At 38.0% G+C, this 20,139-nt stretch overlaps 1 protein-coding gene across 3 annotated transcripts in view; it reads left to right on the top strand.

The window, feature by feature from the left end:
• The window catches only part of MAST2 (microtubule associated serine/threonine kinase 2), a 194,452-nt gene that overhangs the window by 131,934 nt on the left and 42,379 nt on the right, over nt 1-20,139 (top strand). Inside the window, exons 7-11 of one of the 3 annotated variants that reach the window (XM_075710859.1) lie at nt 2,096-2,171; nt 4,644-4,664; nt 7,184-7,262; nt 12,753-12,907; nt 14,090-14,155. In XM_075710859.1, the coding sequence (XP_075566974.1) occupies nt 2,096-2,171; nt 4,644-4,664; nt 7,184-7,262; nt 12,753-12,907; nt 14,090-14,155 (397 nt within the window). The remainder of the gene's footprint in view (nt 1-2,095; nt 2,172-4,643; nt 4,665-7,183; nt 7,263-12,752; nt 12,908-14,089; nt 14,156-20,139) is intronic. The other 2 variants (XM_075710860.1, XM_075710861.1) reach the window with 2 other exon arrangements.

The raw sequence follows: 20,139 nt of genomic DNA, 5'->3' as shown, positions 1-20,139 counted from the left end.
AAATAGTGACCCTAACCCTAGCTGCATGCTGCTGCCAGGGTATGTGTTTATGCACCGCTGAGTTGTTCGCTTTGTGGCTGTCGTAGCCTTCTTCCGTCTTTCTTGTAAGCTTGCAGTGCCATCTAGACTGTCAAACTAGTCTTCTCTTAATTCAAAAGCAGTATAATGTCTCTGTTTTTCCACTGTGACTCTATGAATTAAAATGAGTGCAAGCTTAATAAATGAAGCACCAGAAATCATCTAGTTATTGATTTCTGATCGCTCTCTCCCCTTCCCGCTTGGGATATACTGGTTAAATAGTATCCAGTTTTGGGTGAAGACTTGCATTGTGTTATATTACACTGTGAACTCATTGTTAGTTCTTAACTAACAATACAAAAGAAAACCAAGCCAAAGAAAAACAAACCTGTTGCTCAAACCCTTTTTTTTAAATTTAGTTTGCTCCTGGTGAAGCAGATTGTGAAGTGGTCTGGAATTCACTTACCTTTCCAGTTCTCTCATCACCCCTCGACACATGTTAGATCTGCCTGGGGCTGCTTTAATCTCAACCAGCTGCTATTTTTCCCCTTGTAGACTTGTAGACCAGATGGAGTTTGCTGGCCTGTGCTGTGCTGTGGCCATCCTCACACCCCAGACGGCATCAGCTTGTTCTCCCTCTCCTCCTCCCTGCCTGCCCAGGCGTGCTTGTCAGGTGTGCACACACCTTGCTCACAAGAAGTTGTGGAGAGATGCTGCTGCAGTTTTTTGTGAACCGTGTGTATAGCCTAAGTGTGAGTGAATGTTACCTTTGACTGAGCACAGTGCTTATATTCTGTTCCTGCTCAGCATAACAGTTAAGGTGTATGAATAGCTTGTGCTGAAATTAATGCAACTTAATTATAAGCTTCAGTACAGTGCCGGATGGGACTGTAACCTCACAAACAGTGCTGGCTTGGGGAGCTGGGCACCTAGTACTTCTCCCAAAACAGAGACAAGTCCTTTGCAGATGACGCATCATTGGTTTGACTTTTCAACATGACTTCTAAAATAAATCCATTTTATGTGGGATCAAAATTTGAAAACATTTCTGATGACCACAGTTATGTACCTTGCAGTGCATTGCTTGACCTGTATCTATTTAGTTTTCCTGCTCTGATTTTAATGTTATTTCATTGGCTGTGCACAAAGAAATTGCTGTTGGCATATGTTTACTATGTATAGTTTCTCTTTTGTGCTTGTATTAAGGATCTGAAAGAGCAAACCACTTAAGAATATGCCCAATAGAAAGCACACTTGCTGACATGAAGCGTCTCATTCATCTATAACTTTCAAAGGTTTCTGCAGTTAGTCTGTAAATGAGTCTGGCTTTCAGAAGGGCTTTCTATGAAATGGTTGCTTTTTACTTTGAAATAAAATACATTGCAGTATACCACTTACCAACCATATGCTTACACATCATATGACAAAGCCCAGAGAAAGTATTCTTGTGCCAAGTGAAAATGAAGTGTTATTTTTTCCTTGCTGTATAAATTCACTGGGACTTTCATTTTCATGGTAGAAGTATTATTTCAGAAAAGTGGTAGTTAGGGTGAATGCTGATACGTTTGTAGCCTGGTCATCTTACATGTGTGTAGTCCTTTTATTGTCATGTGCAGTTCCTTTGGTATATCTTATTTTTCCTCAGTGAATTTTGCATTCAGCCTTGACATACATTGTTAATAAATACTTTCTTACTATTTATTATTCCTGAAACTGTCATCAGTGTAATTTCTAACTCAAGTTTTTCATTGAGAAGTGTTAGGGAAAGCTTGGATATAGAAATTACTGCAAAATATTAAGAGACTATTTTGTGTATGTGTGATATGTTGCTTACCTGAAAGTAAGAAAGAAAATGTACACCTTAAATTATTTTAAAAGGAGGGAAAATACTGATACATAAGAACATTTCTTTAGCAACCTAATGCTCAAATGATCAAAGGCTCAAAGCTCCATCATTTCAATTATTTGTGACTACAACTTGCAGTTGAAGTTCTTTCTGCACAGTGAAAACTTACTCCGTTTGTTACAAATGTGAATGAAAGGTTTTTGGGTGCTTTTTTTTTACTTTCTCAAACAGGTAGCAGCCCTTTGGACAGTCCCAGGAACTTCTCTCCAAATGCACCTGCTCATTTTTCCTTTGTTCCTGCCCGAAGGTAAGGCAGGATCTATTCTCTTTGGACTGGCAAGCAAATAGTCTTTATACTTTTATTTAGAAATGGCCTATGGGTTAGAATTTTTTTGATTGTGCTTTACTTTCTCTGATGTTTCCAATTTTATTTTATTTTATTTGTTTAGATCTTGGCAGGACTCAGGAAGTATTAGGTTCTTTTCAGACCTAGAAGAAGAGAAAGTAAATTAAATAGTCAAGACTGCCTAGGGAGGAGGCAACGTTCTCCCAGAAGGATGACATATAGGGCATGTGATATAACAAAGAATTTAGTCATAATGACATTAAAACCAATTATGATTAGGACAATTGTATCTTAGTTGTAGTCCTAGATGGTGCTCTTCTCACTGAATAACTGAGGTATATTCTAAGTGTACTGATCTTCTTTGCTATGTCTGCACAAAGAGGTAAACATACCTAAAATCAGGCATGCACAACAGTATGTGCATTCATTCACTGCCTTCTGACTGGTAGCAACTTCTTAGTTTTCTCTAGTGTCTTGGGCATTGGTGTCAAGAGTACATTAATGCTCTAATGAGGAAAATAGCTGATAATTGAAATTGCAAGTCTACAAGAACTTCTAGAAGAGGAGCAGCATTGAGAGACCTGAATGCGAAGCTATCATCTGTCCTGCAGCAAATCGTAGACAAATGCTGGTCATGCCATATATCAAACTGGTGGAAAGAAATCTGATACTATAGTGATGAATTTAGTGTAAGGAATAGGACAGAAAGAATAAAGACAGCTGGGAGAAGCAGACAAATGGTGTATTGAATGTTGTATCCCAGCAGGTAGGCAGAAATGGATAATGATACAGAAAGTTAAATTTTGTGGAGAAATAAAGAACAGGAAAAAAGAGATCCCAAGCAGGGTTCGGGCATAGTATCAGGATTATTAGATTCAAGTGTGGGGAAGATATTTTGGATTTGCTAAACCCTGCCTCGGCTGAAAAAACCCTGTCTTTGTTAAAATGATCTGAGAATGGGAAACGTGTGATCATCCTGAGAGGAAGTAAGTTTTCTGAGAACGACAAGATTTAGCTTGAGGACTAGTTAGAAAAAGGATAGGTCTCAAAACTTCAAAGAAGAATAAAAGGTTAGGATTTGATGAAATAAGGTACACCCTTTATCTGAATGGCAGGTAAATCCTGGAGTGTTTCTCCATTGAGGTGATTTGCTAGAAGACCTGGTGTCCTTGAATACTGTTGGAAGTAGACTTTGGTTTTCAGGTCTTAAGTAAGAAAAAACCTTATAATAGCATGTGGAATGTGACAGGTTGGGTCTGTATTTTCCTGTTGCCTCAGGGGGAAAAATCAGTGTTTTACCTGCTGCTAAAACAATTCAAATGGACTCACAGCATCCACCTTTATTTTTAAAGAGGTATCTGAGCCTTATCTGGGTGTATTCAATAAGTTCTGTTGAAGTCAACTGAATTTTTACCAGTTTCCACAGTATCTGGAGTTCTGGACCCCAGAACACAGGAGGAAAATTGCAGCTGAAACCATTGCCAAACAACATAATTTTTCAACATCATGTTTCAACTTGATGTTTCAGTATCATTGCTTTCTAAAATTTCAAGCAGAAAATAAATGTTTTAATAATAAAACTCTGAAGAGTGCCCTTTCACACTTTCCCACTTTTTAAATCTAATTTTTAAAGAAATGGATGAATAAAGGTTAAGTCTGTCCTATCAAATACTGTGGTTCATTTCACAGTATGCATTTTGCTCTCTATACTTTTTCTGTCATTGAAAAGAACACTTAAGCAAAGCTTGTTTTAGAAACTTGTTTCCATTTTCTACTTGCATTACACCCTGTATAGCTATGCCAGCAGTACCAATACATATTTATTAGATTATCATATAGTGGTATCAGAATAACTCCTATATGATCATACTAAGTAATTGAAAGTGTGGTGCTCTGTTGCCCCAGACAAATGGATATTTCACTGTACCCTTTTGATCAGTGTTGCGTGGCTCTTAAGAGATGGTTCTTACCCAATTTCCTCCCGTTGCCATCACAGAAATAATTAGTTGCTGATTTTCTGCCTTTTATATTTTGTGTAATTTCTTCATTTGTCCTGTTCAGACATTATTTTTTATTTCCATTCTTTCATTATAGCTCTGTGATGAGTTGATTCTTGGGACAGAGTAGGAAATACATTTGGAAAACTCATTTTATTGTAAAGCCAATTTCACTACACATACAGCAAGATTGTCCTTCGTTTGACTAGTGATCAATCATAAATCCCTTGCTAGACACCCTTACAATGATTGTGTCATAGCCACAAAGGAATCCTCCTGTTTGAATAAGGAAATGTATGGTTAATTCTGTCCGTGTTCACTAAAACTGATCTTAGTGGAATACCAGTAGCAGAAAATGAGAGTTTTTTTCAGAAATCGCATGTGCATCTTTTACTTCCCCCTCTCTCATTATCATTGTATGGTTTCTTCCATACAGCCATGGACACAGAGCGGACAGGTAATGTGTATCGTATTGCTGTTGTTTGTGTATGTGTATGAACTATGCTTCTGTGCAGCTGACCCTGTGTCCCTAACAAGTTCCTGCTGTAATAACCCCATTTAAGCATTCAGCTTCTATTCTTTGGTAATCAAGAAATCTTTGCATTTTGGCTTAAAATGATAAACAGGTAGTGCTCGGGAGAAGATGCGTTCTAGCACCTTCTTGTTTTGCAATTGATCTACTGTTCAGTGAATAGCATTTAGCTGCCATAAAAATACCTCCTTAATTAACAATCAATGTCATTTTAAAGGCGAAATTTGTTGTTTGCATGTTTTTATTGTGCTAGCAAAGGGTCTATAGTAAATAAAATAAAAGACCTTAAAATTTCTTTTGGACTATCTTTTCCTGAAGCAATATTGCATGAGGTCTCTCTAAAAATATGTTTATTAACAAAACACTGAAGTAACTTTGAAATGTTTTGCATAAATGAAGGAGGAATTTTCTTTTAAAGTCTTTTTCCTGTTGCCTTTGATTTGGAAGATTTTTACTCTTGTCCCACTTCTTTCTGCTAGAATAGAGCTGATATGCATTGTCCTGACTGCTTAGCACATTGCTTGCCTAGTTAGCATCAGCAGAAAAGAGCCCAAGCATGAAGAGGTATCCTGTAATTTTCTAACTGAGAAAGACTTTATTGGTTAACTTTGTCAAAATGAAAATTCTGAAGTCATTTCAATACACAATTTAGGCAACTCGGTTAAAAAAGGATTAGTCTTTCCTTTTGCAAAAAATGAGTGACCTGTGCGTTCCTGTCTACTCTTTGAGAAGTCAGGAACATACTGTCTTGCTTTGGGCCTGAGGGTCCAAACTGAGGTTGAAGTGTTGTCCTAAATATTTCCCCAGTACCCCTGTATGTTACAAGAAGTTGAATGAAGATCATTGAAGTTTGGTGTTCAGTCCCTGACTGTATCCCTGACTGCAGTGACTCTGTAATGCTGACATTTGTTGTTTTTCAGGGTTAAGAAAGGAATTTAATTTCTCTTGGATTTTTTTGAGATTGTTCTTTTACATGTAATTGTCTTGCCAAAGAAAACATCACCTGTGGCTAAATGGGGTTTAGCTATAACATACGCATGCAATAGAAATCCGCATTACAGCTTGATTTTTGGTTTTTTAATGCATGAAGCATGAGTCTTCTTAAAAAGCCTCTTGACGTAATATTCTTTCAGTGATGTAAAACAGTGGGTTTATTTCCCTCTTGTTCTAAGATAGATGGCAAATAGGAGGAGCAGTGTGTATCAGTGCCTGAGAATAAAAGGAACTAGATCTGGGAAAAATATAAACAGGCATTTATGTCTGGGTGTGCAGTGAGCATTTTTCTGAAGATGAGGCTTCACGGGTGTGGATAGTGAGATGAGAAATATTACTGTGACAATGATAACAATTGAGTTTTCTATAAGCACTATTTCAGACCTGTACGAAACATCCTATTTTATAATGCACTTGCATTAACGTATGTGTACCCCAAAACCCCCAAATCTTTCCAAAGGAAGCTAGAACAGTGAACTGTTCTAATTCAGCTTCCCTTTATGACCAGTTACTGATAATCTGCTGTAATAAACCAAACAAAATCCATCCCAACGTGCAACAAGACACATTATAGGACACAAATGTATGCGAGACTGAAAGGAAAGCAGAGGCAGAAAAAGTGCTGAGACTGAGCTGAATGTAGTTCAGTTTCCATCCTCGCTGCGGCGGGTTTGCGGGGAGAAGAGGGCTTCAAGGAGGGAATACTGATTCTTCTCAAAGCTGTTGTATAGCTCCTCGGTTCCTCAGTTTTGACATCGGTAAAACAAGACCTTTTCTGCAGCATCTCCAGGATGTTTTCCCTGAGGGTCATGTTTCTTTGGCTACGATAAGGAAATAACTGCTAATATTGTATTGACTGGAGGAGAAAGAGACCCTAGGTGGAATTTCTGTGCTATCTCCTCTGTATTTTGAGTGGACCTCTCGGCTCTGTTCAGGTCTGCTGTACTGGATTTAATTTACCAGCTGTCTCAGGCGATGTGCTAGGCAGAATGCCTTCTGACTAGGTAAACAAACAAGCCTGCTTTTAGTTGATTCTTGATGTAATATGATTTTTTTTTCCTCAATTTGAAAGTTTATTTGGAAGACAAGGAGCTGCATGAGTAATAATCTTAAGCATGACTGTCTTTTTGAAATGAGCTGATTTCATTTGTCTGTTTTAGAAACTCCAATTTTTGCACAACTGGTAACATTTACAAAGCATCTACATAATGCAGGAATCTGATGCCCATTTACTTTATCTTTTTTAAGGTCACTTACTTCTGATTTTAAAACTTACCCTAGCTGCTTTTTCACAGAGGTCATTGTAAATAGAATACCTGATTTATCTGAATAACTTGAGACTTTAGTAAAATCCTGAGGTTAAGAGATTTGAGGGAGGAAAATGCTTATTTCCCCCAAGTATTAGCCACAATAGATCCCTGACAGTAATTTCCTTTGCTTCTTTCCCCCAGAACGGATGGACGCCGCTGGTCCTTGGCCTCCCTTCCTTCATCTGGATATGGAACAAACACTCCCAGTTCAACAGTTTCAGTAAGTGGCACAGACTTTTTCAAGCAATTCAGTTTGTACAAACACACCCTAACAAATCAGCTTCTGAATCTTTACTAAAATATCTGATCTTTCTTCATTGTTTTGCTAACATTATTTAATACACTAATTATTTTAAAAATTATTTTAATTATTGGTTCTGCTGCTTCTTCCTCCATTTCCCAGCTCCTATCATCTTGCACTTTGCCTTTAGCATTGGTGAAACCCCAGTGCAGCATTTGGCTCGACTGATAAGTTGAGAGGCACAATGTGTCAGAAGTGGCAGGACTCTAAGAGATAGTGCATAATTACTAGCCAGCTCTCAGTTTTTTTATAACTGGGAAATGAAATTCTTGTCTGCTTTCAAGTTCTTAGTATGAAAACCTCTGCTAACAGGCTAGCAGAAAGAAAAACTGATAATCCACATCTGCTACTCAACTCCAATAATCTGAAACTCCTAATGAAGCTTTTCAGTTCTTACACATGTCATTAGAAAGGCTGGTTGCAGTTTGCTTGAATTCTGTACTTTCAAAAGGCTAGTATGTCATGAATACCAGTAGGGTAGCAGCACCGTGTTAACCCTTGTGGCTCTCAGATACTTCATACAATTAATCTTATTCTTTAGTTTATGCAAACTAGATGTTGTGGTTAGCCACATAACAACCTTGCAAAGCCAAGCATAGAAAAATTAGAAATGTTAAGGCTACCTGTACAGACTTAATGTAACACGCTTTTGTATGTGTGTTATAGTGAATATCTTCAACTGTGTGGTCACATATCACTGCCTCTTTCCATAATACTTCTACTGATAATTTTGGTTTTTATGTACTACTTACAGTATGTTCCTAATAATTGTAATACCTGCATTAATTAGGACTCAATGCACCGTGTTATGCGAATCTTACACTGAATACAGTATCATTGTTTCCCTTGTGAGCTGTTCTATTAAGTTCACCTATATACTTTCTGGTGCCTCTCAAACACAAATTTATCATCACAGTTCCTTAGGAGGTGAGTGTTAAATTCAGTCTATATAGCAAGACAAGAAATTGGGGTCAAAAGTTTCCTTTTAGTATAAATTGATATGATTAAAATTTGATTTTGCAATGTTAATCTCATCTGTACAGCTTCCCACAGACTCCAGTTTGTACAATTTCCACAATTTGTTATTTTTTGTCCTTCAAGACAGTTGGTTTTTTGTTGAGGGGTTTTGGTCTCCTTAGAAGGCAGGTGACTTGATTTCAGTTGCCAGTGGGAGAAGTCTCTGTGTGTGTGTGTACAGATACAGGGGCAGGAGCATGAAAAATGTGGGAGAAGATTTCATTATCAACATGAAAAATATGCCCCTGGTTTCACTGCCAAGCAATATTATATATTCAAGCACCTGAGAGCAGCTGTTAAAAAGGAACTCTGCTTTTGCCTTTATAGTCTTAGGTTAAATCTTTATGGGCATAAGCCATGGCTAAATCCTCCTCTGGGTGCAAGCTATGAGAGCACGGAGCAAGTACAGTTCCTTTCTGTATGGATGACAGCCAAATAGTTTGATCATTGGTTGTCACTGTGAGAACTTCCAAGGTGCCCATAAAGATGACACCTCTGGAGACCAGACTGCCTGCAGTACTTAAGTCCTTCTTACCTGCAGGTGTGATCACTAGTTTTTCAAGAGTTTGTAGTTTGACCAGCCTTTGGGTAGATGCCCATGAAGAGAGCAAAACTAACAAAAAAATACCTGATGGAAGTATCAGTCCTTGCTTTGAAATAGGGACATTAAAGCTACTTTTAGAAAGTTCTCAGCTTTCTGTCATGGGAAAGAACGCATATTTGTCTCTTACCATGTTCCCAGAAATGGCTAGATCATTTTGACTGAGATTTTTCCAGGGAAAAAAACCCAACCAAACAAATCTGAGATAGACATGTCACATAGAAAGCATCAGTTCAAAAGGTGTTAAGTATTACAAGGTTGAAAGCAACAGAAAACAAGGTGGTATAATGAGAAACATGAAATGATAGTCATATGAAGATCTGAATTCACCTTCCTGCAGGAAATACTTAGATTAAAACCTGTAATTCCAAGACTTTTTTTTTTTAATGGCTGAGTCTCTGATCTCTTGTCCTTTTGCTGGTTCAGTGTTACAATCTCAGAAAGACATTTAAATGGGCTGTTTAGTAAGTAGTGATGCAATTCTTGGAGCTGTTAAACTTGGTATTACATTTCTAAGCCAATCCTACTTACTACTTGTGTATGACAATGCTGCTATCATAGTATTTCATAGATTGGAATTAATTTGATCCGAATAACACCTGTGAACTTGATAAGCAGTATTATTCCTGTGTAGCCTTCAAAACTGAAGTAAGAAGTAGTCAAGGGGCTTGTCAAAAGGGCACAATGAATTAATGCTGGTAGATGCTGGTAGACCTTTCTGGTGTACGTATCAGTAGGAAATGAAGTAGCAGGAAGAAGAGTGTCAGTTCTGTGTTCTGCTGGCCTGAGTTTCTGTATGGCAGTTAAAGCTGACCTGCGTCTCTCTGGTCATAGATCAGCTGCTCTACCAAACAACCAACTGAACAAACCAAGACGTCTACCTATTCTAGGGTCAGTGGAAAACTGTATGTTTTGCTTTACTTTTTGCTTCCAAATGAGGGATGACACTTTTAAAAAATGCACATTTACCCTTTTCATACAAATCATGAAGACCAGATATATCTCATCAGACCAACACTGAAAAAGCTGGAGAAGACCTTCTTTCAAGTTAGATGAATATACAACAGTCAGTTGAATGGGCCAATATACAATTATTTTTAAACGTCTAATCTGCTATTCGTTTTATAGATGTAGAGTTAATATATAAGCTACTATAGTATTAGCTCGAGGTTTTTTACTGGAGAGGAGTTGACTAATTCTGCATCTGTAATTAAGACACCAGGGGGGTGTTTGTATTAGTCTGCTGCAAATATTCAATACAGTGATGTGATTACTTAAAAATCAATACTTCAGAAGTGTTTCACTTTGTTTTCATACTTTTTCATTGAAAGATTGTATGCCTTAAGACTGCTAGAGAAGCCCTTGGCAGAGGAAAGTCCATTTCTCATCATGGTCTTTATCTTCAGGGCTCTCTCTAATTATTCTCTGGAATTACAAACTTCGTGATCTGATTGCTTTTAAGGAGAGACAGTGGAAGGAGGATTTTGTTGCGTCATCCATGGTTGACTAGCACTGCTTCCCCAGTGATTTTGCTGTTGGGAGACATAAAGTTTTTAATGCTTTTTCTACAACATCAGTTTTGATTTTTTTTTTCCCTAACTCTAGTAACTAGTAACTACGTGCTAACCTTCCTTAATGTGGTAGTTTTAGTTTAATTTTTGTTTTGAATAAGATATGTATTTGTAATGCCAGCACTTCAGTACCTGCTAAGGCATGTTTGTAAGACAGTGTCTTTAGTACTTCCTGCTCTGTTGCAGCATTCGTGTTACTCATCATGAATGGGACATCAACTGACACATACCTTTTCTTTGAAAAGCGTTGCTGTTTTTTCATAGGCAGGTACTTCTCCGCACTCCTTGTATTGTGTAAGACACAAAGACAGACATCAAAGAAAACTCTGAAAGTCAAACAGGGCTTGCATAATTCTGTACTACAGGGGGAGAATCTTTCCTGTGTTTGGCATAAGCAGTGTGCACAGCAGTAATAGCTGTGGGCAAAGGGACTATCAAATACCCAGACTCTCTGTCTTGGCTTCAGTGTGGATTAGACCAGTGTAAGCTGATACACCATCTGGATAATCATCACTATGTGGACACTGTGCTGGAGAGGACTTTCCAACACGATCCCTGCACCCAGACCTGCCTGAAGGAAAGCATCGGAAGTGGTGGCTTCCTGTTCCAGCCATGCTTGGGGAGTTCGTGCATGTCCCAAGGCTTTCAAGGGGGTTCTTTTCTGTAAATAACTCTGTGCAGTGCAGAGGGAGTGGATCTGGGGTCTGGAGCCAATTATATTTTTATCAAATAATAAAATCTTTAGGTTTATAAGTTCTCACATTCAGATTTCCATCTCAGTCTTGGCTAGAATTCTCTGGATAAGACTATGCTAGGATCTGCAACAATCTGCTTAGTTTTAATTCAGTTCAAGTGTAGCTGTTACCTTCTTGACAAATTTGGATGTACCTGTTTTAGGTGAATTCAGAGTAGTTTCTCTTTGCTATCAACATTACAAATGTGCAGGACTTGGTGAAAAGCCTTGTCAGCATTTGGCTTTCATTGCCTGGCCATACTTCTTAGCATTCTTTTCCAAAAACCATCAACAGCAAGTAAGCCTGGAAAAGCATACTAGGTGAGTTACAGCTTTGGTCATACATGTTATATCATGTATAATTCCCTCCTACCAATACTTCTGATACTAGGATGCAGTGCTTGCCAGTTTGAGTGAGGGTCATTGTAGCAAAAGGAAAAGTTCTTCCACTGGAACAGTGTATGTAACTGATTTCATCAGATCAGTAAGGAGCCTTGGAACTTAGATTAGGATGATGTTTTTAATAAGGTCCACTGGTTTTATTCAGTGCTACTCTGGCTATTCAGCACTCCCCCCCGCCCCCCTCTTTTTTTTTTTTTTAAAGAGCATTTTTAATTTGTCCTTACATAATATATTTCCTTACTTTTGTAAAATGGAAAGGGGCATTGAGAAATCACACAAGAAAAAATGCATTTGTTAATTGACCTACAGCTTTTTCCCCTGGAACATCCAACATTTGATGTTATTAACACTTCCCACAAGTATTTGTTTTAATCTCAGGTTTCTTGAGGTTCAAAAATTAAAACAGTTTCATGTCTCTCATTATCACAGGATGTGTGTCATATAAATGCATCAACTTATTTAAAGATGAATAATCTGTTTATAACAAACTCTGTTAATCTTACAACTCTGCAAAGTCAGCTACTTTCATTTCATTATTACCTACCTGGTTAGAGAAGAAGCCTGAATGGTAAAGGAAGGGAGAAATAAAATCCTGACCATTTACACTAGCAATTTCCAACAAGAGCCAATAATCAGCAAAAACTCTCATGCCTACACAGCTCCATAGCATTATGCATGCCAGTGAAACTCCTGAGCTAAGAGAGCATGAGGGAAAAGGAAAGAAAGTTGCTCACCACTCCAGGAACCTCCTTGTGCTTTCCAGAGTAGCACTGGTACTCACGTACCTTCCCTTCTGTCTCCCGGTAGTAAACTACCTAATGATCAGATGTAATGGTTCCAGAATCGGATGCAATGGTTCCCTAGCCTTCTACCAAAGTTTTCCTGATATCACCAGCTCTGTCATTGTATGTAAGGGTTGGGTTAGCCTAATGAGAACAATAAAAAGAGGCACCTGGTCTGACAAGTAGCTTTCTTTTCCGCTGGAGTGTGCAGTGTCTGGCAGAATCCGTTCCTCTTCCATTCATTAGCTGACCCCTATGCATGCGTTTAGTGCATTTCTTTTCTGTATTTTTTTCTGTACTCAGTCATCATGCTCATCTCAGGAGAAGCTGCACCAGCTGCCCTTTCAGCCCACGGCAGATGAACTTCATTTCCTGACAAAGCATTTCAGCACTGAGAGCATCACTGATGAGGAAGGGCGCCATTCTCCAGCCTTGAGGCCTCGATCTCGCAGTCTCAGGTGAGCTTCAGGTTGTTTATTGAATTTTTAAGATGTTGGATACATCTATTGCATTTCTATGTGCGCTTTCAGATATAAGAATAGTAGTCATTTGTAGTTGTTTTGTTGCATGTTTTTGAAATTCTTTTAATCAACATTTAACCCACTTCACCTAATCAGAAAGGATTTTTTTTTTTTTTTTTTTGGTTATATTTGACGCTGAGGTTTTGGGTTGCAAAATGGTTACCAGAGTCTGCTTTTGTATCTTCACAATAACTCTATGAAAACATGATCCATCTTGGACTAAATCTATAGGATGTAGATTTCCTTTAATGAAGTTGCTTCTCAGAATTTTGCTGCATTAATATAAGGAAGTGGTTACAGTCACTGTTAATAACTTTTCCAGCAGTGCTTCTGAAAGGGTATGAAAACTAGGGTAGATGAAGTCAAAACCTTAAATGGAATTGTGCTGAAACCATTTCTCCTGCATTAGCAGTTGAATAATTTTCACTGTTGCTTCAGAGAACTGATTGTTCAAAGATAGCTATCCAGAGGTTATTTCCTTGTGCAGTTGATTTTTCCATACTTAAAAACAGAAGCAGCTAGAACTTCATCTTTCACAGAATTACAGAATGACTGAGGTTGGAAGGGTCCTCTGGAGGTCATCTTGTCCAAACCCCTGCTTGAGCAGATTGCCCAGGACCATGTCCTGACAGCTTTTGAATATCTCCAAGGACAGAGGTTCTGCAAACTCTCTGAGCAATCTTTCTTGCAGGTCTCTAACAAATATGTGGAATAAATCCACAAACATTTTGTATCATGGCAAAAGCCTTAAGTTTTGCTATGTGTTTAGTGCTGGACCAAGTGAATGAACATCTAGAGACCTGTATCTCTAGATGCAGCATGTTGTGAAAGGGAAGGGATTTATACAAGCAGGGGACAAGGAGGTGAAGTCTCCCTTCTGCTTCTCATCTGAGGGTGTCAGAGGTGGATATCACCTTTAAATTAATGGATGAGATTCAGAAACTCCGCCAGCTGGAAATACTGAGTCGGCGTGCCCAGCTCAGGACCTAGGCCAGGGTTTGTAATAGAGGGAACTGAAACAGGCCAAGATAACAAAAAAAAATCCATGGTGAGTATCGTGTCATGGCAGAGCTGACATTTCATTATTATTTGTAATTATTTGTATGTTCTAAACTTCAGTGCAGGCTGCATGGTAATTGCATATGGATCTACTAAGTGTAGTTACACAGTAATCTACAGGAGCAGGTAAGTACTATGGGTAGTAACACACTTAGCCTGTGATCTCCGCAAATTGCCATGTAGTAAAAGACTAGTTACATGATTTGCACTAAGTCTCTTTCAGCAGTAGTCCTACTTCAGCCTTCTTGCTGTCACCCTTAACTCTGACTATCGCTGAGTAGTGTAACTGTAGTAGTACTAATTCTTTATAGATAAGACAGCTACTGTAGGTAGACAACACATCACTAAAGTAATTATCCTTCTTTCTAACACAGACATATTACTGTTGCCATAATGACATATAAGACACTCTTGTTAATGCAAGAATGATATAAACAATAAAACGAAGAGCCCAATTTTCTTTTTTTTCCTTGTTAATGTGGATTATCGGTTTGCTGAGAATTTTACCTCTGTGAGCCAATTTAAAAGCAGCGTTATCATATAGTAGGTTTATAATTTGTGAAGAGACTAGATTAATTCAGTGTGTCATGTAACTATGTGATTAATCTTCTTCCTCTCTTGAATGCTTTCGCTAGCGCTCTCTGGTTTTCAGTGTGATAATGGCCAGCCTTATTGGTATTCAGAAGCTTAGAATGAAGTAATTTAATTTTTTAAACTTACTGTGCCTGATTTGTTTTTCATTTTGCTTATTGCTAGTACTGTGATGCTCTGTGACTCTAAAGCACCCTTGCCACTACCAAGCATTCATGCTGGCCCTTGCACCTCAAAGGAAAATTGATATATCAATCCAACCAGTTGGAGCAATGTTTGCAAGAGTAAATGCCCTCTTTGACAGAGGGTAGTGTGTCCTTGTAAACAAACTAGTACTGAAATATATGAAGGCCTGACCTTATTCATTGCACAGCTTGCTTATTTATTTGCCCGCATGACAGAATTAGCTCACTTGGTGAGAGGGTATTTTTACTTACTTAAAAAATGAAAAAATAAAATCTAAAATCTGAGCAGTTAATGTGTTGGAAATTAAGCAGGAATTCCCTAAAAATGTAATATTTTCGTAAGCATTTAGCGTTCTTGTTTGATCAGCTGTAATGAAAAGCAGATGAACAAAATACATCAGACATTTTCCTTGGTTGGCAGTCACAGCTTTGTAGTTTAAAAGAGGGTCTGATATTTATGACTGATTGTTACCATGTATTCATTTTCCATCCTTTATGACTGCAGTCTTACATCTCTTTTTATGAGAGAGGAACTGGTATTTTGAGATGTCACTGTCAAATGCTGGGACTGTTGTTTTTGAGGGTCTGTATAACCCAAGATCTTTTAGAAGTATCAGATGATCCTTTTATGCTTGTAGATAGAGTATTGCCTAGATGTAACTTTTGGAAAAATCTACTTCTTTGACTAGAAATGTACCACTTTCTTGTATCTCGCTGCAAGTGTTCTGTTCATACAGAACGGTTTTAATGATCAAACTGGATGAAAAAAGTAACAAAGCATACAGTCACAGAGGTACCAACGCTGACATGTTGGTAGCACCTCTGTTGCTTGAGGTGTTCTACCAGTGTGGCTTGAAGATACTCATCACTTAACTAATCATGCCTTATTTGAAATCCCCTGAATTTCTACACCAAAGAAGTGGCACTGGTTCTTTCCCAGCTGCTTTCCTGTGCAGGGGAAGGAGGTAGCCTGAGACCAGCCTGAAAGTGTGATGTGCTTATAAAGCTGGTTGCTGAAGCCAGGAGACTGTTCTCTCATCCATCTCCAATAGTTCCAGTACTCCCATGCCAAATGAAAGAACGTACTTCCATGTGGCCACCTGTTTTGGTGCTTACAGTGTGTCTTCAGTAGAAGAGACTATTTCTTTATTAACTGCAGAAGTAGTTCCTAAGTATCAGCTCTCAACTGTTTTCTTTTTTTTTAATGCAACCTTCAAATCCTTCAAGTTATTGACGAAAAGAGAGATGCCCAAGCTACATTCACTTTGTTTAGAGCAATCCTGGCCTTTACCTGAAGAAGATCTTTTCTCCCAGGAGTAAAATGCATGGAGGGTGTGAATTCTTGCACTAAACTTAGCATCGTTACTCTTTTTAAGTTAGAGAGATACTGCCCTCCATCTTTTCCTGGTTCTCTTTACTTGTCATCCTTTAGCGGTTGCTAACACGTGGGAATGTGTGGAGAATGTCAGAGATAAAAGTGGAGTTAACTAATAATGACTTCTTCAAGAGCTGCCTTTGTGCGTTCACTCTGCCCATTTTTCTTGATCTCTTTTCGTATTTCAGGATAATGTTGTCTAGGGAAAAAGGGTTGAAGATTGTAGCAGTGAATTTTTATATAGTTGAAGTAGACGAGATTGTCCTTAATCAAATATGCTCCTTCATCTCTTTGCTGGGTAGTGCTTTTTAAATGCAATCCTCCAACCTGACTTTTGACATGCTAGATCCTGACATTAAGAATATACAAAGATAACTCCTAGAAAATGCCAGTTGCCAAAAAAACGCTTCTGACAATAAAATGCTGAAGATGGGAAGAAGGAATACATGTTGTGAACCCACACCAGTGGCCCATATAGTCCATTTTTATCTTAAAAATTGATCCTGCAGGTTGTGGAGCGCTCTCATCTCACTGCACTTAAGCATCAGCTTTAACCACTTGAGTAATCTTGGTGGTTTCATCACTTCATGCTGCTGCTTTCAGAAAGTGCCAATGCCACGAGCTGCGGAGGAGCAGGCGGTGCTCCCTGCAGAGCAGCCATGGATTTGCCAGATAATAGTTTCATATTCTGAAGCATAAGGCATCTATTTCTTATGAAAATACATTCTAACTACGTTACAGATAATGTTGGTCTCTTTGTTTTCTCTCTCAATACAGGGAGTTCTGTGAACTTGATTTTAAAAAGTTCTCCAAAGTGATTGAAGATTAAATTTATTAACTTCTGGTTTCACTCACCATCTTTATGGTTTTCTATTATGAGGAAAACTGGGTATTCGTATTTGCCCTCTGTACTGCTTATTACTTAACTTTCTAGTGTCTTCTGTCTAAAGCAGTCTCAGTCTTTGTTGGCACGTATAAGAAAAACCCCTGAAGTATTGGAAAGAGCTAGTTGCAGCCCCTGTGTAAGTCTGTGGAAAAAACTCTAGTCCTTACGTTCAAAGAGATTGGGATTAAAATGTATTCCCTTTCCCTTAACATTCGCTCATATCTATGCATATGTATTATTATAATTATTTATTATTTATTTTTATATATTACCACCCCACCCCACCCCCCCTTACATTCATAAGAATGTCACTCCTCATATAAAGAAGCGCTGAACTGGAAAACAGTTCAGCGATACAAAATCAATCACAAATAGTATCTGTCCGCAGGCTAAATGTAGCTGAAGCTGAGCGTTTGTAAAAATAAATAGAAAAAATCAAAAAGTATGTAAACAAACTCAGAAATGACTTTTCAAAGCACTCAATGAGAAAGACTCTTTACTGTTCTGTTTTGCTGCTTGCCTGTTCCCTAAGAAGAATTACTGTATATCCTGCTTTGTCTCAGGTTCCCTTTTTTCTGGCAGCACTAGAATAACTGCCCAGTGTGGACTTTCTGTGCTGTTTGGTTATGATTATGCAGGAAGAAGGGTCCTTGAATAAATGCTGAAAAAAAAAAAAAGTTACACGTTTAATTTTCTACATTACTTCCTCCATGCTATAGATTGTTGTAATTCTGTGGGAAACTGTATTTCACTATTACTGTGCATGTTGCATAAATTCAGACTTTAGCAGATGGATTCTGCTCTACTGAGTTCCCTTCTCCTTTGGTCAATGTCCTGTCCAGAAACAGGATTAGGCCCCAAGATCTAATTGTTGTGGTCTGTGTGAAGCACCGAGTCATATTTGCTCTGAAGTTTGATGGGCAGGTGTAGATCGGCAATATTTGCTGCTGCTTTATTGTCTCTTTTTTCAGGAGGAGTTTGCTGACTTACTGCTAGTATTAATGAAATTTGTATGAGGTCAAAGACTTATATATTTATTTCTTGGGGGAAGAGGAAGGCTCTGCTCACCTTCAGCAGAAGGTTTAACTTAGTTTCTATTTCATACAACTTTAGCTCTCTAGTTTTAAAATTCCTTATTCTGTGTGTCTGGAAATGACAGAAAATTAAGGCCTATGGTTTTCATTTTCCTATGGACACTGACTTTAGTAAAGTGCTGCAAGTACATCCTAATTAAACCTTTATGTACAGGGTAAAAGCAAAGGGGAGCGCTGTGCTTTAGCTTCTCTGCTTTTTCCTAATAAATACAGCTGTTACAGTGAAGGAAAAATTAGGTATTCATAAACATCTCAGTTTTATTTAGTCACAGTTAGACTATATTTTGTAAGATTTAAGTTGTTATGATAAATGCTACTCCTTGAAATAGCTGTCTATAAGCTATTTTCACTTTCTAGCATCAGATAAAGACACATGATTTTTGGCAAGTTGGAGGCTAGAGCCTTTGCGGGAGATAGATGTCACTGAAAGTCTACCACCACATCATTTCATAAAGTGGAGGGAGGGTGAAGAAGGGGAAAAGAGAGAGTAGTTTTTCATTCTGCTGTTAAGCTTAAGGGGACAGATATGATTCTTCTAATGTCTGCTCTGCTGAAATGAAAAACTCACTGACAATAATAATTTCTTTGACCTACCTATCTGCACCAAGAAAAGAGAAGCAGCCTGCTTTTTGTCTTAAAATGTTATGCACGTGCACAGCATGTGTCCTCTGTTTTACAGAAAATAATCTGTTCCTTTGTGAGCCTTGCAATGTTAGACCGGTTTGGTTCTGTATGTGAAATTTTTGGTGCTAGATAGATGTGTGAAGCTTCTGCATTTGAAAAGCTGTCATGCCAATAAAATGTATTAAGCTCCTTTTTTCTTTTTTCTACATTTCCTTACGTTCTCCCTTGGTGCATTCAGTTATCTGCCCAGTCCTGGTTTCTTTTTCACCTGGTTGTGTCTCAAAGGTGCTATAAAGTAACCAGCAGTGCTTGGCAGCTAGCCTTTGGTTAGTTAGTCAGTTATCTGTCTAATTATTTCTGTAGTTCCCCAGGCTAAGGATCAACATAAAAAATTATGGTGCAGCATATTATGTTGCAGTCTTGCTATAGTCAGCTAGACATTTAATTTGACCTGTTATATTGGGCAAATTTTATTTACAATGACAATTTGAACCTTCAGCCCAGGTTTTATTCAGAGTTGTTTGGGTGCTCTGTCATTTTAGGTGGTAAAAAGTGGCATTAATCAGCTTCCAAAGATGAGAGACAAAATTGCCAATGCCCAAGGAAGCTAAGGGATTATAAGTGTTTGCTTTCTTGCCAATCAGTAGACTCTGGTGCGAAGAAATTACTGTGTTTCAGAATCATAAAAACCAAAAGCAAACCTAATAAACTCCCATATCATTGTGGCTGTCCTTAAGGAAACACTACATCTGCTGTCAGGACAACTCAAGTAGCATGATTTCTGCATAGCTCTTAATTTCCTGTGTCCATATGAATAAAGTGCTTTGAAAGCAAAACGCAAAACCCCTCATATTTTATTGTAGCCCTAAGACAGCAAATACTTAAGCATGCACAAATTTTAGTAGGACTACTTTAGTGTTAAAATGAAGTATGTATGTGCCTCCATAATTCTGTAGTTAGTATCAAAGGGCTAATATATCCCTGTAATTTATACCTCACTTAAATCACACAGAGAAATAATACATTCTGGAAAAATAAATTCTTCAGTAACTATGTTCACGAAGTTCTTCGGCTCCATATGAACTGCCAGTAAACAAGTGTCGTGTTCACGTCATTGTTTGGTCTTAGTGAAAAAAGGGTAAAGATAGCAGGCTAGATATGTGAGGGAACTTGCTTCTAAGTCTGAAATTTAAATGTTCTTACCCTTCTCTTTATTATGTCATATGTTACATATGAATATAAATGTAAGTTTCTTCTTTAAGAAAATTTTCCTTGATTAAAAATAGCTATCTGCCAAGCTAAAGGGATATATTTTCTTCAAAAAAAGTTGATGCAAATGTGTTTTTACTTGGCAT

This window comes from Pelecanus crispus, chromosome 5 (genome assembly GCF_030463565.1).
Source record: "Pelecanus crispus isolate bPelCri1 chromosome 5, bPelCri1.pri, whole genome shotgun sequence".
NCBI classification, from domain to species: Eukaryota; Metazoa; Chordata; class Aves; order Pelecaniformes; family Pelecanidae; genus Pelecanus; species Pelecanus crispus.
This window is presented reverse-complemented; position numbering and strand designations above follow the sequence as displayed.